Here is a 22058-nt window from a genome sequence, read left to right on the forward strand (position 1 = left end):
CGGAGCTCGGCCGGAACCCGCGAATCGGGGCTCCCCAGCCACACCCCTCGCGGGATTTAAAGGGGCAGGAGGGGGGTTGGGTCCGGTGGAACGGAGCGAGGGGAGCGGGCATGAGGCGCTGCCCGTGCCGGGGGAGCCTGAGCGAGGCGGAGGCCGGGGAGCTGCCGGAGGCGGCCCGCATGGGGCTGGAGGCTCCGCGAGGGGGGCGGCGGCGGCAGCCGGGCCAGCAGCGACCTGGGCCCGGCGCCGGCGGCCCGGCCGGGCGGCCGGAGGGGGGCGGGCCCTGGGCCGGGAGCGACGAGTCCTGCCTTCACCTGGAGCTCGAGAAGGCCGACCTCGGGCTGGAGCCGGGGACCGATGACCAGGCTGAGCCCGAAGCAGCTGGCCCCGGCGCGGAGACGGAACGGCCCAGTCCGGAGCCGGAGCCCGAGCCCGAACTGGACGAGCCCAGCCGCTGCCCGGAGCTGGAGTCAGCCGGTGCTCGGACAGAGCCGGGCACAGAAACCTTTTGCACGGAGGACCCACGCACGTCGATTCTCCGTTCTCCAGCCGAGAGGACCAGTCTCCGGACACAGCCCATCGCGGATGAGCGCTGCACGGGGCTAGAATGTAGCCCTGGGTCTCAGACCCAATCCGAGAGGCCCACGTCCTTGACTGAGGACCTCTTGACCCCCCAGGACAGCCCCAGCCTCCCCCAGCTAGAGGGAGTGTCCGCCGAGGAGAGCACCTGCAAAGAGGTTTACTTCGCTGATGGCCCCAGGACGCCGCAGGCTACTGAAGGCCCCCGGATAGAGCCGCACACTGATGCCCCCCGGACTCCCCAGGACGCAGAGACTGTCTGCAGACAGCTTGTTCCAGATGCTGCCAGCCCAGCACCGGACACAGACGCCTCCTCCTGCCCACAGCTGGCCGTTGAGGAGTCCCCGACGCAGGACCCTCCCGCACTCCAGTCAGAGCCTGGCCCACACTGCCTGCTGGGCCAGTCCGACCACGGCGACTCCTCGTTAAGGGAACCAGCACCGGGGGTGATGGTGACTCACCTATGTCCACACCTGGACGGCATCTCCCTGACCCCCGTGCCCTGCCTTGTCATCACTCCGGAAACCCCCGAGCCTGACGCCCAGCCCACGGGACCCCCTTCTCGGGTGGACGGGCGTGGCGGCGGGGGCTTCTCTTCTGCATCCTCTTTCGACGAGTCTGAGGATGACGTGGTGGCCGGGGGTGGAGGTACCAGCGACCCTGAGGACAGGTCTGGGGTGAGTGGGACCTCTCCTGCCTCCTGAGCCACACCCCCCATCTCCATCCTCCCCCTGCCTTTGCTCTCAGAAGGTCTCTGGTTTCCACCACAGTTCCAGCTGCAGCCTCCTCCTCCTTCTGACTGTTGACCATCACCTCCTCCTTATTCTGTCACTCCCCCCCACCCCCCTACCCCCGCTGTCCCCAGACCCAAAGTCTCAAGCTGACAGACACTGACTCGTGCAGGCCATCAGGAATCCCCAAATTTGTGCGTCTGCTTTTTGCGAGGGCAGCCCGGGTACATGGCTGGGTTATAGGACTTAGTCCCAGCTTTGCGCTGGTCCTTCCTGGAGGATCAAACATAGGTCCCCTCTGTGCAAGGCAAGTGCTCGGGCCCTGAAATTGTGAGTCCTATCTGAACTTTGCCCCAAGACTGGAATTTTGACGTGGGTGAGATCCTCTGGAGATATATCTTCTTAATTGTTTATTGTTTTGGGGTCATACCTGGCTTCGTGTTTACTCCCAGCACTGCTCCAGGGAACTCTGCATTGCTAGGGATCAGACTAGTGTCAGCTGCATGCAAGGTAAGCACCCTAACCTCTGTGCTATCTCTGCAGCCTGCCCTGGAGAGTTTTGAAAGCTAGATTGAAAGCTCATTGATTAGATACAAAGGCGGGGGAGGAAAGTTTCTACCTTTATTTTGCATTTAGAGGATTGATCCATGCCCAGCCCTCAGCCTCCTGTAGAACCTCCAGTAAAAAGTGTTCAGCAGGGGCCAGAGCCATAGTACAGTGGGTGGGGCATTTGCCTTGTACCTGTCCTACCCAGTTTGTTTGTTTTTTTTCTTCTTGTTTGGGTCACACCCGGCGATGCTCAGGAATTACTCCTGGCTGCTCAGGGGACCATATGGGATGCTATGAATTGAACCCAGGTTGACTGCATGCAGTGCAAATGCCCTACCCGCTGCTATCGCTCCAGCACCCCCCCCCCCACCTAGTTTTGATCCCTAGCATCTCATATTGTCCCCTGAACCTGCCAGGAGTGAATCCTGAGCACAGAGCCAGGAGTAAGCTCTGAGCATCACTGGGAGTGGCCCCAACCCCTTACTCCCCAAAACACAGTGTTCATCAGAATCATCAAAGAGCCCTGTGAAGCCAAGATGCTCAGGGAACCCCAGCTTAGTCAGGGGCCCTTGTTGCGAGTGTATGTAGGGGGAGATCCCTGGAATCCTGTTTATATCCTCCACCCTCTCCTCCGCTGGGGTGTGGCTCTGCCTGGTGAATCAGGAGGCCTGGCCTGGCATGTTTATGGAGGCAGGTCAGAGTTTCACACAGGCAGGTGTGGGCCTCATTTTGGGGCCGCCCTCTGGGGCTCCCATTGTTCTGGGGCCCCAGTGGAATCTGTCCCGAACCCTGTCAACCCATCAACCTCCCAGTAGTGTTCACACTCCTAGCCACAGGGGGGATCGGACTTGTTGGGATTTTCTCCTCAGGCATCTCCCCCCCCCCACCTCCCTGGGGGCTTTCTGCCGGTGTGGGGGCGGGGTGGGGGTTGGCCCTTCCCTCTGCCCTTCACCTTGGAGTTGCTAAACAACTCAGAGTCAGAGGGACAGTACATTGGGGAGGGCGCTTGCCTTGCACTCGGTCGACCTGGGTTCGATCCTCAGAGACCCATGTGGTTCCCTGAACCCCGCCAGAGTAAGCCCTGGGCATGGCTGGGTGTGGCCCCCGCCCCAAAACAAACAAACTGACAACAAGACAGTACTAGAGTGGGAGCGATAGTGCCGGCCTTGCTTGCAGCGGCCCCCCCCTACTATGAGTGCCATGAACGAGCCCCACCAGGAGTGATTCCCAAACACAGAGCCAGGAGTCAGCCCTGAGCACCGCCAGGCATCGCCCCCCACGCCCAGGAAAGAGAATGATGGTACTTTGATTACTACTGGGAATAGTAGCTGCTGGCATGCACTTGTGCCTAGCCCTGTGAAAAGCCTTTTCTTTTCTGGCCCCTGCCAGCAGTGTTAGGGAGGTCCAGGGGTCATCGTGGTGCTCAGGGGACCTTGTGGTGCCTGGGCATGGAACGTGGGTCTCCCTCATGCAAATGCTGTGCTCAGCCCTTTGAGCCAGCTCTCCCAAAGCCTTATTGTTTTGTTCGGGGCGGGCGGGAGGGGGGCCGTTACCAGGTCAATACCTGGTGGTAGGAGGGACCCTGTGGTGTCGGGGATCGTACCAAGGGACTCACCTGTCAGACGTGTAGTACTTCTGACCCTCTTTCCTGCCCTGTACTAAGCTACTTTGTGTGTGTGTGTTGGGGGGTGGGGATGGTGTGTTTGGGCCACACCCTGCGGTGCTTACTCTAGACTCTGGGCTCAAGGATTGTTCCTAGAGGGCCCAGGGGACCAGCAGTGCCAGGGACCAGCCTCAGGGAACCAGAGCTGAAGCAGAGATGCTGTGAAGGAGTAAGAAAAGAGACTGATGGGGCTGGACAGACAGTACAGTGGGAAGGGCTTTTGCCTTGAATATGTGGACCCGGGTTTGGTCCCTGGTGTATCATTTCCTCCCGAGCCCACCAGGAGTGAATTTTTTTTTTATTTTTGCTTTTTTTTTGGGTCACACCCAGCGATGCTCAGGGGTTACTCCTGGCTCTGCACTCAGGAATTACTCCTGGCGGTGCTTGGGGGACCATATGGGATGCCAGGGATCGAACCCGGGTCAGCCGCGTGCAAGGCAAACGCCCTACCCGCTGTGCTATCGCTCCGGCCCCCAGGAGTGAATTTTGAGCACAGAGGTAAGAGTAAGTTCTGAGCAACCAGGTGTGACCCAAAAAAACAAAAAGAGATAGAAATAAGCGTGGGGTCGGGGCGGGGGGCAGGGGGCTTCCAGCCTTAATTGTCCTTCATGTACTATACTTTTTGCTTAGAATCAGGAATCATCAGAAGTAAAAGAACAACATTTTTTGGTCAAATGCCTATCTTAATCTTAATCTTTCCAGGCATCTAAGGACCTCAGTATATCAGGACAAGTATCTTTGTAATGGGCTTTTTTTTTTTTTATACCACCCAGCAGCTTCCTCCTGACTCTGTGTCAGGAATCCCCTCCTGGAGGTGCTTGGGGGACCTTATGGGAAGCTGGGGATTGACCAAGGCAAATGGGGATTGTACAAAGCAAATGCCCTCCCTGCTGTACTGTTGCTCTGACCCCTGTAATGGGCTTTCTCAAGGGAGATATTCTTCCGGGAGTTAGAGCAGAGAGAGGACCCTCTCTTTGGCATGGCTCAGCGTTCTGGATTGAAAGACCCCCTAAGGGGCTGGAGCAATAGCACAGTGGGTAGGGCGTTTGCCATATGGTCCCCTGAGCACCGCCAGGAGTAATTCCTGAGTGCAGAGCCAGGAGTAACCCCTGTGCATCACCAGGTGTGACCCAAAAAGCAAAAAAAAAAAAAGAAAGACCCTCTAAGCCTCCATCCTCCTCTTCTCTATCTTAAGCCTCAGTCCCCAACAGTATGGGATGCCAGGGATGGGTTGGCTGCATGCAAGGCTAGTGCCCCCCACCCCGTCCCATACTGTCACTTTGGCCCCCGATAAGCTGTTTCTTGTCCACATTAACTTGTTTCGTCTGCACACAACGGTCTTGAGAGGAAACTGAGGCACAGAGGGATGCAGGTGCGTGTCCAAGGTCACAGAGCTGGGATCTCAGCCCTGCCAGGCGCCCAGAGGCACATCTGGGTATTCTGTCTAGGCCAACCCCTGGTCTGTCTGTCCTCTCGCTGCCACCTTGGCACTATTCCTAACTCCTTTTGCAGGCGAGGAGAATGAGGGGAGGTCATTCTTTTTAAAGGGTAGAGGGTACATGAAATAGTACTCACGGTTGTTTTTTTTTTTGGGTCACACCTGGCGATGCTCAGGGGTTACTCCTGGCTCTGCACTCAGGAATCACCCTTGGTGGTGCTCAGGGGACCATATGGGATGCTGGGAATCGAACCCAGGTCGGCCGCGTACAAGGCAAATGCCTTACCCACTGTGCTATTGCTCCAGCTCCTAGGGGGAGGTCATTCTTTAGGGTGGGCCAAATCTAGTTGGAGCCAGGATTCCATTCCTACCCAGTGCTCAGAACTTATTCCTGACTCTGTGCTCAGGGATCACTCCTAGGGGTGCTGCAGAGGAGGGAGGACTATATACCTGTATATAGTCAAGGGTGGCTGCATGCAAAGCAAGTGCCTTAACCCTGTACTATCTCTCTAGCCCTGGGGTCAGGATTCGAACTCAGTTCTAGCTGAATTTAAAAACAGGGCCACAGGAGATGACTCAGAGGGCTGGACACGTGAGTTGCAGGCAGGAATCTAATCCCCAGTACCACATGATCCCCTGAGCACTGTGTGTGGGGAGCACAAAGCTGGTGGTGAGAAGCACTGGGCGTGACCCAAACTTCCCCAAATGCAAACAAACCTTGGTTGTCCTTTTTTTTTTGCATTTTGGGTCACACCCAGTGGTGCACAAGGGTTGCTCATGCACTCAGGAATTACCCCTGGCGGTGCTCGAGGGACCATATGGGATGCTGGGAATGGAACCCGGGTCGGCTGCATACAAGGCAAACGCCCTACCCGCTGTGCTATCGCTCTAGCCCTCCCCTTTTTTTTTTAATATCACCTTGATCAACGTCACAAGCCTGTGCTGAGTATCTGTCCCTGGCCACTGAGGCCCATTGTTTCCTCCCCGTCCTCCTCGTGTGTAGTTCTTCGGCCTCTTTCCTGGCTCTGGGTCTACACTTCTCCTTCTCCAGAACCTCCCATGGCTCCTGAGACCCTGCTGAGAGCGATACGGAGTGGGGAGTTCAATTCTCACGCTCCCAGCTTGTGCTGCTGGCTCCTGGCCACGCCCAGCTTCCTGCCGTCTCTCTCGACCCTCCAGGCCACAGGACACACTGTCCCCCAGCACCCTGCTGCCATCTGCTCCCCTACTGGCCGCTCTAGCTGTTCCTCCCGCTGTCCTTCTGGCTGTGTGTCTGAGATCCCCCTCTCACTTCAGCTAGAGCTCTGCGTGCTCAAGGCCTCCCACCTCGTCCCCACCAGCCTCTGTCATGGTCTTGTCTGGCCCTTTGTTGGCTTTGCTTGCCTGGCTCTGAGCCACTCACTGCCCTCAGGCAGCTGCCAGGATCAGTGGCTGCATCACATGGGTCAGCAGGCGGCGGGAGGCCAGAGTGATGGGGGCAGCCCGGGTGGAGGAGGCTATCGGATTAACTGGCCATATGTGGGGTATCCTAGAGAACTTCCTGGAAGAGTGGACATGTGTATTGACTATCAAGAAACTGTTTTGGTGGGGCTGGAGTGATAGCACAGCGGGTAGGGCATTTGCCTTGCACGCGGCCGACCCGGGTTCGAATCCCAGCATCCCATATGGTCCCCTGAGCACCGCCAGGAGTGATTCCTGAGTGTAGAACCAGGAGTAACCCCTGTGCATCGCCGGGTGTGACCCAAAAAGCAAAAAAAAAAAAAAAAAAAACTGTTTTGGGGGTCACTCCCATGCCCACTGCCCCTCCAAAAAAAAAAAAAAGGTGTTAGGGGGTTATTCTTGGCTCTGTGCTCAGGGATCACTCCTGGAGGGCTCAGGAGACCATATGGGATGCCGGGAATAGAGCCTGAGTCGGCCGCAAGGCAAGCCCTTCCCACTGTATAATCTATAATCCATTGCACTGGCCCCTACCATGAAACCCTCTGAAATAGCTCAGCTTAACCATCTGATCGACGAGAAGAGAAGGTACAGCTTCTGCTAAAGGTGGGGAGGCTCTGTGACAGGGAGACGCCAGACTGTGACCGCCCCGCCTCCGGCCCTGTGAGCTTGTGTCCTGCTTGCTGGGTTCCAGGCGCTGAGCCCAGGGAGGGGCTCAGCAGAGGCCCCCCCTCCCCCGCCCTCGCAGCCAGGTGCTGTGTGATTTAAGCAAGTGACTTCACCCCTCTGCGCCTCTGTTTCCTCCACGGCCACAGAGAACGATTCCTCTGGGGATTGTGTTCTGAGGATGAGGTAGTTTATGGCACACCGAGTCTTTGTCACGGTGCCTGGAATGTTCCAGGTGCTTAGTAAACAGGAACCTTTATTAATCATCCCTCCCCAGAGCTGGTGACTGGAAGGGGGAGGGAAGAATCTTCCTGATCCCAGCCTCACCCCGAATCTGGGTGACCTGCCCACTGTCTGCTCAGGAGCTGGGCTGTGACTGTGGCCTTGGGGGCGGGGAAGGTCTCCCCCCAGCTTCCTTCTTAGGGGGTGGCCCATTTGCCCTGGGCTTGTCTGGGGAAGAAGAGTATTCAGGTGTGTGGCAGGGAGTAACCTGGACTCCCCAAGAATGAGAGATGGGGAGATAGCTCAAAGGGCTGAGTGCAGGTTTCTCATGCGAGAGCCCCATGGTCCACCCTCTGCACCATGGGGGGGGGGTGAGTGACTCCTGAGCACTGAGCTGGGGATTACCTCTGAGCACTGCCAGGTGTGGTGCTGAAATATTCATAACAGAAAAACAACACGGGGCCAGTAGTGCAGCAGGGAAGATGCTGGCCTTGCATGCGCCAACCCAGGTTCAATCCCTGGCACCCCATATGGCCAGCAGTGATCCCTATACTGTATAGGCCCCCCTCCCAGCACCCACAGGAATGACCCCTGAGCACAGAGTCAGGAGTAACCCGAGTACTGCCAGGTGTGACCCCCAAACCAAACAAAAAATCAGAGACAACAAAATCCTTGTCTTGTGTTTGCTTTTTCTCCCTTTCTTCTCTGCCCTCTCCCCCCGCCCCACATTCTTTTTTTTTTTTCTTTTTGGGTCACACCTGGCGATGCGCAGGGGTAACTCCTGGCTCTGCACTCAGAAATTACTCCTGGTGGTGCTCGGGGGACTATATGGGATGCTGGGAATCGAACCCAGGTCGGCCGAGTGCAAGGCAAATGCCCTACCTGCTGTGCTATCGCTTTGCGCCCCCCCCCCCCCACATTCTTTGCCCTCTCCCTCGACTTTCTTAGTCTTTTAGTAGTTTCCTTGCTCTCTGTTAACTCTGCATCTCCCCATCTTTCTGGGGCTTTTCCTTTCCCTTGTAAACGCTGATTCTTGGTCATGGTAAGTCGGGGTTGCTGGAGTAACATGCAGCCCTGTCCCGAGGTGACTGGAGCAGCCAAGGATCACTCTGGACCTCGCTCTGATGGGGGCCGTGGGACGCCCAGCACCAGGCGCTGGCAGCCCCCTTTTTCTTTCCATTATACCCCTTCACCAAGAGGGAGAGCGGGCTTTCAGGCTTCTGCCCGATGGCCACTGCTGCCTGCTTCCCACGGACAAAACAAGTCTCTCCCCTCCATTCGGGAGGATGGAAGGTCCCAGGGGGAGGACGGAGAGAGTGTTGTGGCTGCCGCAGACTGTCCTTTTCTCTGGCTTTGTCCCCATCCTGACTCGGTCTGATTCTGCTGCTCTTTGTTTTGTTCTGGGGGCCACACTCGGTGGTACTCAGGCTCACTTCTGGCTCTGAGCTCGGGGATCACTCCTGGCGGTGCTCAGGGGGACATGTGTGATGCCGGGGATCGAACTCGGGTTGGTCACGTACAAGGCCAGTGCCCTTGTCACTGTGCTATCTCTGGTCTCTGCCACTCTCAGAGACTGAGCTCCTCCGCTCCTCCTGTGATTCCCCCCTGCCTCAGTTTCCCCACACACATCACAGAGGTCTGACTTGGGCTGTGGGTGGGGAGGTCTGGGGGTCAATGATCCCCGTGACAGACTCTCTCCTGTCTTGACTGTCAAGCCTCTGAGAAGGAGGGAGATAGACATGGATGAGACTTTAGGGGAGTCTTTTGATGAGTGTGTGTGTGTGTGTGTGTGTGTGTGTGTGTGTGTGTGTGTGTGTGTGTGTGTTTCTGTGTGGAGGGATGTCTCGTGAGTGCTTTGCACCCCAATGAGCATGGGACGGACCGACCGTGAGAGACCCCAGTTCACTCCCCCCTGACACGGGCTCTGTCCCCCCACAGTACACGCCATGGAAGAAGCTGAAGACCGTGCTGAAGTACTCGCCCTTCATGGTATCCTTCCGGAAACACTACCCGTGGGTCCAGCTGTCCGGACATGCTGGTGAGAGCTGGGTCCTGGCCATGGGGGGCTCCTGGGCTGGACTAGGCACCCCACTGTTCCTGGAGCTTGTTTCCCAGTCTATGAAGAAGGTCCCTGCCACCTGGGGGCTGTCAGGGGACATGCTGGGGGCTGGGCTGGGCCATTCATCCATCCCCGAAGAGGGTGTGGGGGTGGGGGTCCCTGCTACTCCCTGGCTAGGAAAAACTCAGCCTGGGCTTGGAGATGGTCCTCCTGCTTCTTGCCCTTTATTTGTGGGTGACCCTGGGAAAGTTATTTTCCTTTATTGGGTCTCAGTTTCCTATTCCTTCTTTTGTTTTCTTTTTCTTTTTCTTTTTTTTTTAATTTGGTTTTGAATTCTTTTCGTTTGTTTCCGGTTCTATGCTCAGGGATAATTCCTGGTGGGACTCAGGGTCCATACGAGATGTTGGGAATTGAACTCAGGTCAGCCTCATGCAAAGCCAGTGCCCTACCTGCTGTCCCATTGCTCCGCCTCTCGGTTTCCTGTTTTGTACCTGGAGATCCCCCACCTCCCTGGCAAGGGAAACTGAGGACTACAAAATCAAATAGCTCGCCAGGCCGAGCACATGCCGTGGGTGTTTCTGTTGTTTCTTTGTCCACTGCTGGCTGTGCTCAGGGCTTATTCCTGGCCCTGCACTCAGGGATCACTCCTGGGGCGCTGGAGATGGGACCCAGGTCACCGCATGTAAGGGAAGCGCCTTCACCCCTAGAGTCTCTCTCTGGCCCTTAGAGCATGTGCTGGTGGCTTGTGGAAGCCCTGATTTACATCCCTGGCACACTGGGAATGTCACTCCCACTCCCCAGGACACCAAAATAAATATGGGTTGCAGAAGAGGGAAACCACGAAGATTAAGGCACTTGCCTTGCATACGGCCCACCTTGGTTCCATCCCCGGCATCCCAGAGGGTCTCCTGAGCCCCACCAGAAACAGCTCAAGTGGTGGGGGGAGTGTGTATGTGGGTGTATGTGTGGGGAGCTAGGGGTGCAACCTGGCACCCTGGGGCCCACTCTGCCCTGGGGCACCACAGGGGGTTGTCTGGAAGGTGCCTGAGCACTTCGGGTCTTCCCTGTCACCCAGGGCCCGAGAAGCTCTTCATCCCTTGGGTGCTAGCACTGCTGGGTGAATGAGCAACGTCAGAAGTGACCCTAGGGTCCCCTGCCTAATAAAAAAAAAATCAATAAAATGGAAATTGAGACACAGGTCTCATGAATGGGAATTAGCTTTCTCATTCTTTCCTTTTTTTTTTTTTGGCCACATTTGGTGAAATTCAGGGGTTACTCCTGGCTCTGCATTCAGGGATCACACCTGGTGGTGCTCAGGAGACCCTATGGGATGCCAGGGATTGAACCTGGGTCTGCCGCATGCAAGGCAAGCGCCTTAATTGATGTTCTATCGCTCCAGCCCCATCCAGTGTCTTTTGGGGGCCACACCCAGCGGTGCTCTTGGCTTACTCCAGGCTCTGTGCTCAAGGGTTCCTGAAGACGGGGGATCAAACTTGGACAAGTGCCCTGCCTGCTGTCCCCTGGCTCCAGCCCCCTCCCCACCCCGACTCTGCCTCTGACGCTGCCCTCCTGTTCTCTGCTGCTTGCAGGGAACTTCCAGGCAGGTGAGGACGGCCGGATCCTGAAGCGCTTCTGTCAGTGTGAGCAGCGCAGCCTGGAGCAGCTGATGCAGGACCCCCTGCGGCCCTTTGTGCCCACCTACTACGGTGTGGTGCAGCGTGACGGCCAGGCCTTCAACCAGATGGAGGATCTCCTGGCCGACTTTGAAGGCCCATGTATCATGGACTGCAAGATGGGCAGCAGGTGGGCCTGGATACCAGGGTCGGGCTGGAGAGGGCCTGTGGGGGGAGACGGACCCTCGACTCCGAGTACAAGTGCCCCTGTTCTTTTGTACGCTTGGCGACGCCCGTTTTCACCTTCCTAGTGGGTATCTCCATGTTGTTTCCTTGTTTGGGACACACCTGGCAGTGCTCAGGGGTTACTCCTGGCTGCGCTTGGGGATCTATGGAGTGCCGAGGATCAAACCCTAGTCAGCTGCGTGCAAGGCAAACACTTTAACTCCTGTACTAGCACTCCAGCCCCTCTCCATCTCATGTGTTTTTCACTTGTTTGTCTGAGAACCAAACCACCGAACAGTTTTCCTACACTGTTTGACCACATGGAAATTCTCTTCGAAACATGCCAGTTGAGACTGTTTGACCCATTTATTAAGACTGTCTCTTCCTTTAAAAGGAAAAAAGAGGGACCGGAGCGATAGTACAGTGGGTAGGGTGTTTGCCCTGCATGCTGCTGACTGGGGTTCGATCCCCAGCATCCCATATGGTCCCCCGAGCACCACCAGGAGTGATTCCTGAGCGCAGAGGCTGGAGTAATCCCTGAGCATCGCTGGGTGTGACCCAAAAAGCCAAAAACTACCCTGAAAAACCTTTCTCCTTTCTTTTGGGGCTACCGTGGCAGTGGTGCGGGGAGAGGACTGCTCTGGGCAGTGCTCCCGGCTGTGCTCAGGGAGCACTGGGTGCCAGGGTCAAACCAGGGTCTCCCCTCTAGAAGGAATGTGCTTCATCCCACTGGAGTATTTCTGCAGCCCTGCCTCTGCCTTTTTTGTCTATATATGTGTGTTTGTTTTGGACCACACTGGTGATGCTCAGAGGTTACGCCTGACTCTGCACTCAGGGATCACACCTGGCAGTGCTCGGGGACCCTGTGGGATGCCGGAGTTTGAACTGGGTGACAGCATGCAAGGCAAGCACCTTATGTGCTGTACTATTGCTCTGGCCCCTCTGCCCGTTTTTTTTTTTTTTTTGTGGGGAAAGGTAGTGCACACCCAGTTCTGTTCAGGGGTTCATCCTGGCTCTGCACTTAAGAATCATTCCTGGCAGGCTTGGGAATCATATGGCAAGCTGGTGATGATTGAACGGTGTTGGCCACGTGGAAGGCAGATGTCCTGTCCGCTGACCATGTCTCTGCATTTTTGATTTGTAATTTTTTGGGAGAGGGTGGGAAGCTTTGGATCACAGCTAGCAGTACGTGGGCTTATTCCTGACTCTGTGCTTAGAGGTCAGTCCTGGCAGCGGGTCGGCCTGTGCCAGGTAAGCTCCTTAACCTCTCTTCTGTCTCTCAGGCACCGGATGTTGGGGTTTGAACTTTGGCTTTTTGCTTCCAGGCTGGTGGTCTAAGATCCTGAGCTGTTCCTCTGGGCTCTGATGCATATATATATGTTTATATACATTTGCCATACCTGTGATGCTCAGGGGTTACTCCAGGCTCTGCACTCAGGATCACTCCTGGTGGGATTCTAGGGACCATATGGGATGCTGAGGATCTAACCTAGATTGGCAACATGCAAGGCAAGTGCCCTCCCCGCTGTACTATCACTCTGGGCCCTGATTTATAATTCTTTATTTGTATCTGGTGTGGGTTCTTGGTGGAGACACTCTCAGACACTTACTCTCCAACTTTTCTATTTCACTCCCTTTTGGCAAACACATATTTTTAGTCCAACTTATTTTTTACTTTTCATTAATGGTAGTGGTTTTATGTTTAAGGAACCTTTTTTTGAGGGCCAGAGCAATAGTTCAGCAGTTGTGGGCTTGCCTTGCATGCAGCTGACCTGGGTTTGATCCCTGGCACCCTGTCTGGTCCCCCGAGCACTGCAGGAGTGATACCTGAACACAGCGCCAGAAGTAACCCCTTAGCTTTGCCACTGTAACAAAAAATAACTCTTCTTTTCAACTTCAAGATTGTGAAGATTCTTTTTGTTTTGCAGGGGTGGGCACACCCAGCAGTGCCCAGGCACTACTCTTGCCTTGGTGCTAAGGGGTCATTCTGTGTAGTGTAGGGGAATCGATCCTGGGCTTCCTGCATGCCAGGCAGACACTCAGCCCTTTGAACCATCTTATTTTTTTCTTTCTTGTTTTTGGGTCACACCCAGCAATGCTCAGAGCATACTCCTGTGTTCATGAATTACTCCTGGCAGTCCTCTGGTGACCATAGGGATGCTGGGGATTGAACCCAGGTCGGTTGTGTGCAAGGCAGATGCCCTTCCCACTACTTGGGCCACTCCTGCAGGTCAGACTTAACTTTAGTTTTCACATGCAGACCTACAAGCCCTCCTGGAAAGGGCTTTTATATTTGCTATGTCAGAGGGATGGAGGTTTGCATTTTTCTTCTTCCATTACCACGTACTGCAATGAAGCATCTCCTTTTGGCCTGCCTTGGGAGTGGCCATGTGCGTGCGTGCATGTGCGTGTGTGTGGTATGTGCGTGTGTGTGCGTGCATGAACACATGTGGCGTGGGTGTGCGTGCATGAACACATGTGGCGTGGGTGTGCGTGCGCGTGCATGCGTGTGCATTTCGATGCTCTGCTTCGCTGTCCATGTGTGTGTCCTAGAATGTGCTTCCTCTTTCATCCTCTCCTTTGCCACATCTCTCTGCCTCAGGACATACCTGGAGGAGGAGCTCGTGAAGGCGCGGGAACGGCCACGGCCCCGGAAGGACATGTATGAGAAGATGGTGGCTGTGGACCCGGGCGCTCCCACAGCCGAGGAGCATGCGCAGGGCGCCGTGACCAAGCCTCGCTACATGCAGTGGAGGGAGACTGTGAGCTCCACCTCCACCCTGGGCTTCCGGATCGAGGGCATCAAGGTGAGGCTGGGAGCCGAACCCCCAGCCCCCTTCCCCTGGGCAGACGGGGAATGTGGGGATCCAAACAACTGGGAAGAAGCAAGATCTGGAGAGAGAGCAGGAAGCTGTGGGGCCAGCCCAGGACCTGTTTTCTCCCCTACCCCAGTAGTGAGTGACCAGGAGGTTTGTCTGTCTACCTAGGGGTTGTCTGAGGCCCTCCATTCTGCTCCTTCTCCTCCTCCCTGTGGTGCTCCAGGATCACTCTTGGCTGGTGGACCAGGTGGTGTTTGTAGATAAACCGAGTTTGCTCCAGCCCTTTCAGCTGCCTCACTAGCCATTCCCTGCTCCCCCCCCCCTTTTTTTTTTTTTTTTAAATTTTGGTTTTTGGGCCATACCTGGTGGTGCTCAGGGGTTACTCCTGGCTCTGTGGTTAGGGATCACTCCTGGTGGTGCTTTGGGAGGGGGGCACATGGGATGCTGACAGTCGAACCCAGGTTGGCCGTGTGCAAGGCGAACACCCTGCCTGCTGTGCTATCTCTTTATCCCCCTCTCCCCTCGTTTTTTATTTTTTTAAATTTTATTTATTTATTTATTCTTTTTGGATCACACCCGGTGATGCACAGGGGTCACTCCTGGCTCTGCACTTAGGAATTACCCCTGGCGGTGCTCAGGGGACCATATGGGATGCTGGAAATCGAACCCGGGTCGGCCGCGTGCAAGGCAAACTCCCTACCCGCTGTGCTATTGCTCCAGCCGCCCCCCCTCGTTTTTTAAATGCTGAGAATTGTAACCTGGGGCTTGCAGCTCCCCCCAGTCCTGTTCCAGCTCAGACAAGTGCCTGAACACCTCCTTCTGGTTCCTCAGACACTGCGCTCACCAGTTAGCGCCAGCAGCTGGCCCTGTCCATTCCACTCCTCTAGGATGTGGATGAGGCTAACATGTTCCCACTTTCCCAAGGGGAAATTGAGGTAGGGGCTGGGCAGTAACCTGCCTAAGAACGCACAGCTGGGAGGGAGCAGAGCTTCTCTTCGGAGCCAGCTGTTCACCCACCCCCTTTTGAAGCCCACCTGGCTTGACTGGTTCCTGGCCCACGTTGGTAGTCTGGAAGGAGCGTGACTGACGGGAAGCTGGGGCCTGATTTCCTGCAGGGGCAGGGCCATGGCCCTGTAAGTGCCTGCGACTGTGCTGGGTTGGGGTGCAGAGGGTGTTGGTGACATGACCCCCATATGCTGCAGAAATCCGACGGGACCTGTAACACCAACTTCAAGAAGACTCAGGAGCTGGAGCAGGTGACAAAGGTGCTGGAGGACTTTGTGGACGGCAATGTCAACATCCTGGTGAGCGGGTCACCCATGCGCCCCACTTTAACAGCGGTGCCCCCCCCCCCCCCGCTGCTGTGTCCAGGTTGGCGGGGATTGGCAGCCGTTGCTCACATCTCTGGCCTTCCGGGGCTTGGTCCTACCCCCAGGGCCGCTGCCAGGCGTGGTGTGGCAGAGGATTTGGCAGCCCGGCACTCGCCATTCTGCAGCCCACAGACCAGCCTGAGCTTGCCCCGACCTCCCGGCCCCAGAACCAGGCGCAGCAAGGCTGGGAGGGGCTGCCAGCATGTCTACCCCATTTGGCTGGCCAAAGCCTGGTCTGTGAGTGAGTGAGTGATGGACATGGCTGAAAGGGCTGGAGCATCAGCTGTGTAGGTGGGAGCCTTGGGCTCAGTCCCTGTGCAGCACTCACACACGGGGTGTCCACCCCCAAACAGAACAAAGACAGAAGAAGGGGAGACAGATCTGGGACTGGGCAGAGTGCATGGGTCCCGCACTGCATTCGGCCAACCCTGCTTCCACCCCGGCCTGGCATGGGGCCCGAGTGCTGCTGGGAGTGATGTCCAGGCACAGAGCCAGGATAGGCCCCGGCACTGCTGGGTTTTGGCTCCTCCCCCCGCCCCAAAAAAAAGGAGCAAACTTACGTCTTGAAGGGAGGCTATGAGGAATCTTTGGTATCCCTGAATTTCACCAGTCACTTTTTTTTTTTTTTAAAGAAATTTATTCTTTGAAGAGGTAATACATTCTGAGTGGAACAGCTACAAGACTAAATTAGTTGAACATTAGTAATGAGCTTCTTTTTTGTTTTTGTGCCATACTCAGCAGTGCTTAGGGATTACCCCTGGCTTTGCACTCAGAAATCACTCTTAGAGTTGCTTAGGGGACCATATGGGATGCTGGGATCAAACCCAGGTCTGCAGAGTGCAAGGCAAGCACCTCACCTACTGAACTATCACTCCAACCCCCTTTTTTTTTGGGGGGGAGGGACGCACACCTGATTGTGCTTAGGGCTTACTCCTGGCTCTGCACTCAGAAATTACTCCTGGCAGTGCTTAGGCAAGCGATGCTGGAGCTCAAATTTGGATAGGCTGTGTACTAAGCAAATGCCCTCTCTACTATTGTTCCAGCTCCCAAAGTTAAAAAAAATCAACTTTTGTTTGCTTGTTTGGGGGCCACCGCCAGAGGTGTTCAGGTCTTATTCATAGCTCTGCACTCCATGATCAATCCTGATGAGCTCTGGGGACCGTTTGGGGCTGGCCATGCGCAAAGCAAGCACCCTACTGGCTGTACTCTGGTTCCTGTCCCAACAGCCACCCTCTTGCCTGTGCTGCCCTATGTAGGCCTCCCACTTCCTGTTCACCTTGTCCCTCCCTGGCCAGGGTCTGTGGAGATGTGGGGTGGTCACCTCTCAGGATGGGTCAGGACCCTCCATCCCCTGGGCTAACCAGAATCCTCTCTATCATGCAGGGGAAGTATGTGGCACGGCTGGAAGAGCTTCGAGACACTCTGGAGAACTCCTCCTTCTTCAAGACTCATGAGGTGTGAGCCCCTGCTGGGCTGGGGGGCAATGTGGCTAGGGGGTGTGGGGGCCCCCAAAAGAAACTTGTTACAGCCAAGCTAAAAAGGGTAGGGGGCACACCTGGTGGTGCTCAGGGATTACTCTTGGCTCTGCACTCAGGAATTACTCCTGGAGATCTTGGGGGACCATATGGAGATCAAACCACATTCGAGGCAGGTGCCCTCCTGGCTCTACTACTGTTTCAGCTCATATTTTATTTTTGTTTCACACCCAGTGGTGCTAAGGGATTACTTCTGGCTCCATACTCAGGAATCTCTTCTTTTTTTTTTTTTTTTTTTTTTTGCTTTTTGGGTCACACCCGGCAATGCACAGGGGTCACTCCTGGCTCTGCACTCAGGAATTACTCCTGGCGGTGCTCAGGGGACCATATGGGATGCTGGGATTCGAACCCGGGTCGGCCGCGTGCAAGGCAAACGCCCTACCCGCTGTGCTATCGTTCCAGCCCCAGGAATCTCTTCTGGTAGTGCTTGGAATACCATATGGGATGCCAGAGATAGAACTTGGGTTGACCACTTACAAAAATGCCCTCCCCGCCGTACTATTCCTCTCTTTATATCTGTCACTGTCAGTGTCACTGTTATGCCGTTGCTCATTGATTTGTTCGAGCGGGCATCAGTAACGTCTCTCATTGTGAGACATATCGTTACTGTGTTTGGCATATCCAGTAACCCACGGGTAGCTTGCCAGGCTCTGCCGTGCGGGCAAGATGCTCTCGGTAGTTTGCCAGGCTCTCCGAGAGGGGCAGAGGAATCGAACACGGGTTGGCTGCATGAAAGGTGAACGCCCTACCACTGTGCTATTGCTCCAGCCCCTCTATATATAATATATAAAAAGTATGTTTTATATATACATGTGCATGTATATATAACTTTTGTCCCCATTACTGTATAAGCATGACCCAGTGATAGAGCTGGAGCAGCCTGCAGTGCTGAGGATGGAGTCCAGGGCCTCTCACATGAGACTGTGCCATATCTCTGTCCTAGGTTCCTAATTTTTTTCCCTGGTTGTACTCAGGGATCATTCCTGGTAGGGCTCAGGGGATTGCAGGGGATTATGGGGATTGAATCCAGGTCAGCACCGTGCAAGGCAAATGCCTTGTCTGCTGTACTGTCTCTCTAGCTCCTTATTTTCTGTTGTGTGGCCATTCACACCAGTGCTCAGAAGGTACTTCTCAGGGCTCTTGAGCTGAGGCTTTTGTAGTTTATTTTGGGGCCACACCCAGCAATGCTCAGGGATCACTCCTGGCAGGGCTTGGGGGACCTATATAGGGCATCAAGTATTGCACCTGGGTTAGCTCTGTGCAAGGTGAACCCTATGGTCCCCTAATCCAGTGTTCTGGGCTTGCGCCGGTAGTGCTTGGGTGTCCATGCCGCACTGAGGATTCACACCTGGGGTTCCCGTGTGCCCAGCACACCCTGAGCCTTTGAGCCATCCTTCTATCATTGGGTGCACCTTTCTTGGGGAAAGAGCAGAGACGATTTTAGGGTAGCACAGGGCCAGCAGTCTGAGCTGAAGGCTGGCTCTGCTGTTACCCTGGGCCCTTTCCCTGCCCTCAAGATCTGTTCCCACCTGTCACAGGAAGGAACAAAGTCCCTTCCTTCTGCAGCTGCTGGGGTCTGAGCTGAGTGGCCTTTGGAGCTCAGAAGGGCGTTGGACTCTTGGCACTGACAATGCTTTATATGATCAATTTATTTTTCCCCTGGTGGTGGTGGTGGTTTGGTCACACCCAGTGCTGCAAGGGATGGAACCTGGGGCTCCACATGCAAAGCAGGTGATCCAGCCCTTTGAGCCGGCTTGAGGCCACAATCACAGATGCCCGTGCTGCCTTCTCCCAGCCCTCCTCATGCTCTTGAAATGTTCCTTTTTCCGGGCTGTCTCTGGGAAGGGCCTGCCCATGCACCCTCTCCTCCCCGTGCTCTCTCCCAAACTCTTCTGCCTCCTGCTTCTGGCCTCTGTGGCCACTTGTCCTGAGATCACCCCTGGCCTGGCTAGAGCACAGAGCTGGGACTGGACACAGGGCACCCCCAATCCCCAGGCAGGCTAGGCCTATTGCATGTATTAGAGGGGACGGAAACTGGAAAGCATCTCACAGGCCTGAGGCCAGAGCAGAGTGAGAGCTGTAGTCAAGCCCATGAACCATCTGTGTGCAGCTGCCACTGGCAGATGTCCACCCTTGCCCTCCTCGTGGCCTTTGGGCCCCATTTACAGGCCGTGGAGAAGGCCCTCCTCATATCTTCCCCTCTCCAAGAGTGCCTGGTGAACTCCTTCCACAAACGAGGGACCAGCTACTACAGCCTGGATTGGTATTTCTGGTGTTCCTTGGTACCGGACAGCACTGGGTGTCATAGGGTGACTGGCCCCCTGCAGGCCCATCCAGGCTGGGTGGTAGCCAGCTGTTCTGTCAGACTCAGCTGTCCAGATTCTCGGGAACTGATGCTGTAAAATGCTTCTGCAAACAGGGAGGGGGCGTTGGCCCTGGAGCTGGCTGAAGTTCCTCTCAATGTGCTTGTCTAGGGTGGTGCACGCAGTGGTGGAACCTAGGCCTCCTGCATGCAAAGTGTGCATTCAGTTCGATGAGCTATTACTCTGGCCCTGTTCTAAAAAAACAAAATGGGGCTAGAGCAATAGCACAGGGGGTAGGGCATTTGCCTTGCACGCGGCAAACCCGGGTTCGAATCCCAGCATCCTATATGGTCCTCTGAGCACTGCCAAGAGTAATTCCTGAGCGTAGAGCCAGGAGTAACCCTTGTGCATCGCTGGGTGTGACCCAAAAAGCAAAAAAAAAAAACAAGGCTGAGGAGATAGGATAGTGAGTAGGACGCTTGCCTTGCATGCAGCCAACTAGGGTTGATTCCTGGCATCCCATAGGGTCCCGTGAGCACCATCAGAAATGATTCCTGAGTGCAGAGCCAAGAGTCAGCCCTGAGCACAGCTGGGTGTGGCCCCAAAACAGAACATAAGGAACTTGGGGAGATTGTTCTGAGGTGAAGGCACTTGCCTTGCACGTGGCTGACCCTGATGTCATTCCTGGCCCCATGTAAGGTTCAGCTGAGCCTACAAAGAATGATCCCTGAGTACCCCAGGTTTGGTCACAAAGCAGGACCCAGAAACTGGGAGAGAGGTGTGCCCAGTGGCAGAACATATGGTTCCAGCCCTGCAGCGCCCCCAGAGGCACCTGAGGCGCAGCGTCTCCAGCAGGCTGACTGAGCCTAACACCAGGAGGCTCTGGGGAGATCAGGGAAAGTGATTCAAGCCCTGGTGCAGGGGCTAGGCTGTTCCTCAACTCCCTGTTGTACAGAAGAGGAAACTGAGGCTGACAGGGAGCCCCTTCCAGGCCCCCAGCACTCTCCTGGTCCACCCACTCGAGACTCTGCTGGCCTAGGTTAGCAGTCCCGCATCAAGTAAGCATGCTGGAGGCCAAGGTTTGATTCCCAGCACCTCAGGTACCCCCAAGCACTGCTATGTGTCTTGATGCCCTTTTAAAAGCAAAAAAGGGGGTGGTGGTGGTCCTTCTCTTGCCTCTCCTGCCTCCCCACAGCAGTTCTGCGTGTTTTCTGTGGATGACTCCCACACCCACGGCACAGCACCTTGCTTTCCATCTTGTAGAGGACAGGTGCTGAGGCAGAGAGGTTAAACCACCTACCCGTGACCACACAGTCAGGAAAGGGTTGAATGCAGGCCATCTAGGTCCAGCCCCGTTGGACCCACCCTGCTCCTGTCCAAGGGACGGGACTTCCCATATTGCCTCCTCTGCCTGCAGGTGGTGGGCAGCTCCCTCCTCTTCGTGCATGACCATACCGGCCTGGCCAAGGTCTGGATGATCGACTTTGGCAAGACAGTGGCCCTGCCGGACCAGCAGACACTCAGCCATCGGCTGCCCTGGGCCGAGGGCAATCGCGAGGACGGCTACCTCTGGGGCCTGGACAACATGATCGGCCTCCTGCAGGGGCTGGCCCGGAGCTGACCCACAGTGCCCGTGTGCTTGTTGGAAAGTGCCGTCTGGCCACCTGAGCCCTGTGTTCGGATGTGGGGGTCAGGAAGGGCGGGGCCTGAGACCAGTAGGCGCCCCGTCCTTTCATGACCCCCAGGGACTTGTGGGATCTGAAGATGGGGTACTACCAGTTGGGAAGGGAACTGAAGGCCTGTAGGCATGGACCTGATCAGCCCATCCACCTAAGAGTGATGCCCCGCCCTCCCCCCATCGACACACCTGTGTGCTATCCCTGGGCAAGTCCTGGAGTGGGCACCCCTCATCCTTCATCTGGAGGGGTGACTCAGTTGACCCATCCTGCCTTGGGAGAGAAAATGCCAGCACTGCTGCCAATCGGAACCCCCAGAGGCTGGAGCCATTCGCCCCACCACCTATCCGCTTCAGGCTGCCTTCCCAGGGGGCTGCTGGCCATGACCCCAGGCTCACACCTGGTCTAAACCAAAGATGCCATTCCCCTGAGGTGGGGGTGCCCTCCTCACCACATAACTGGTTTCCTGGCCCAGTAGAGGGGCTAGCTGTGAGGGGTAGACCAGCCCCCTCCCAGGCCCTGGGCAAAGTTGTGGTTCTTCCAGGGGCGGGTGGGGGGCTTTTCTACTGCCCATCTTTGTACTTATTTATATAGCCTAACGCTAGTGGTTAAACAGGGGAGCTCGGGGGCAAAGGGCACAGTGGCGCCAGGGTGCCTCCCCCGTGACCACACCCCAATAAACAGCACAGCTGAAGTTGACTTGGTGGCATTTTCCTCTAGCACCTGGGGTGTGTGGGCTCCAAGCTCCTAATTTGAGCATCAGTGCAGGGTGGGGTAATGGGGTAATGAGGGGTTTGGAGCAGAGGCGAGCTTGGCAGGCGGGCTCCTTCCCACTGCCCCCAGAGGTGCGGGCTGGGGTTGGGGGGTAGACAGCATCCCACTGTGCCCCATAGCCTCAGATGAATGGCACATGGCGGGGGGAGGGGATGTGTGAGGGATGGGTTGGCTGGGGATCAGGGTTTGGAGCTCCCCAGTCTGTTCCAGCTAGGATACAGAGAGTGCTTAATACTTGGGACCAGGACTCAAGGTGGGGGAGTCAAAAGGATGTCTGGGCTTGAGACTGAACAAGGCAGGGAAGTCTGGGGGAGATCCCCCCCATTAAGACTGTGGCTGGAGGTCCTGAGAGATTTCCCCCCAACCTCATCACCCAGAGTTCTGACATGGGGGCTGTCT

At 55.9% G+C, this 22058-nt stretch overlaps 1 protein-coding gene across 1 annotated transcript; it reads left to right on the top strand.

Annotated features, from left to right (window-relative positions):
• The first annotated feature begins 56 nt into the window (after window positions 1-56).
• ITPKC (inositol-trisphosphate 3-kinase C) lies at window positions 57-22046 on the top strand. Its single transcript, XM_004620730.2, has 7 exons — window positions 57-1256; window positions 9224-9323; window positions 10934-11147; window positions 13785-13989; window positions 15204-15305; window positions 16755-16826; window positions 20627-22046. The coding sequence occupies exons 1-7, from the start codon at window positions 111-113 to the stop codon at window positions 20828-20830; spliced, it is 2043 nt and encodes a 680-aa protein (XP_004620787.1). The 5' UTR covers window positions 57-110; the 3' UTR covers window positions 20831-22046.
• The last annotated feature ends 12 nt before the right edge of the window (window positions 22047-22058 follow it).

The sequence above is a fragment of the Sorex araneus genome, chromosome 8 (genome assembly GCF_027595985.1).
Source record: "Sorex araneus isolate mSorAra2 chromosome 8, mSorAra2.pri, whole genome shotgun sequence".
NCBI classification, from domain to species: Eukaryota; Metazoa; Chordata; class Mammalia; order Eulipotyphla; family Soricidae; genus Sorex; species Sorex araneus.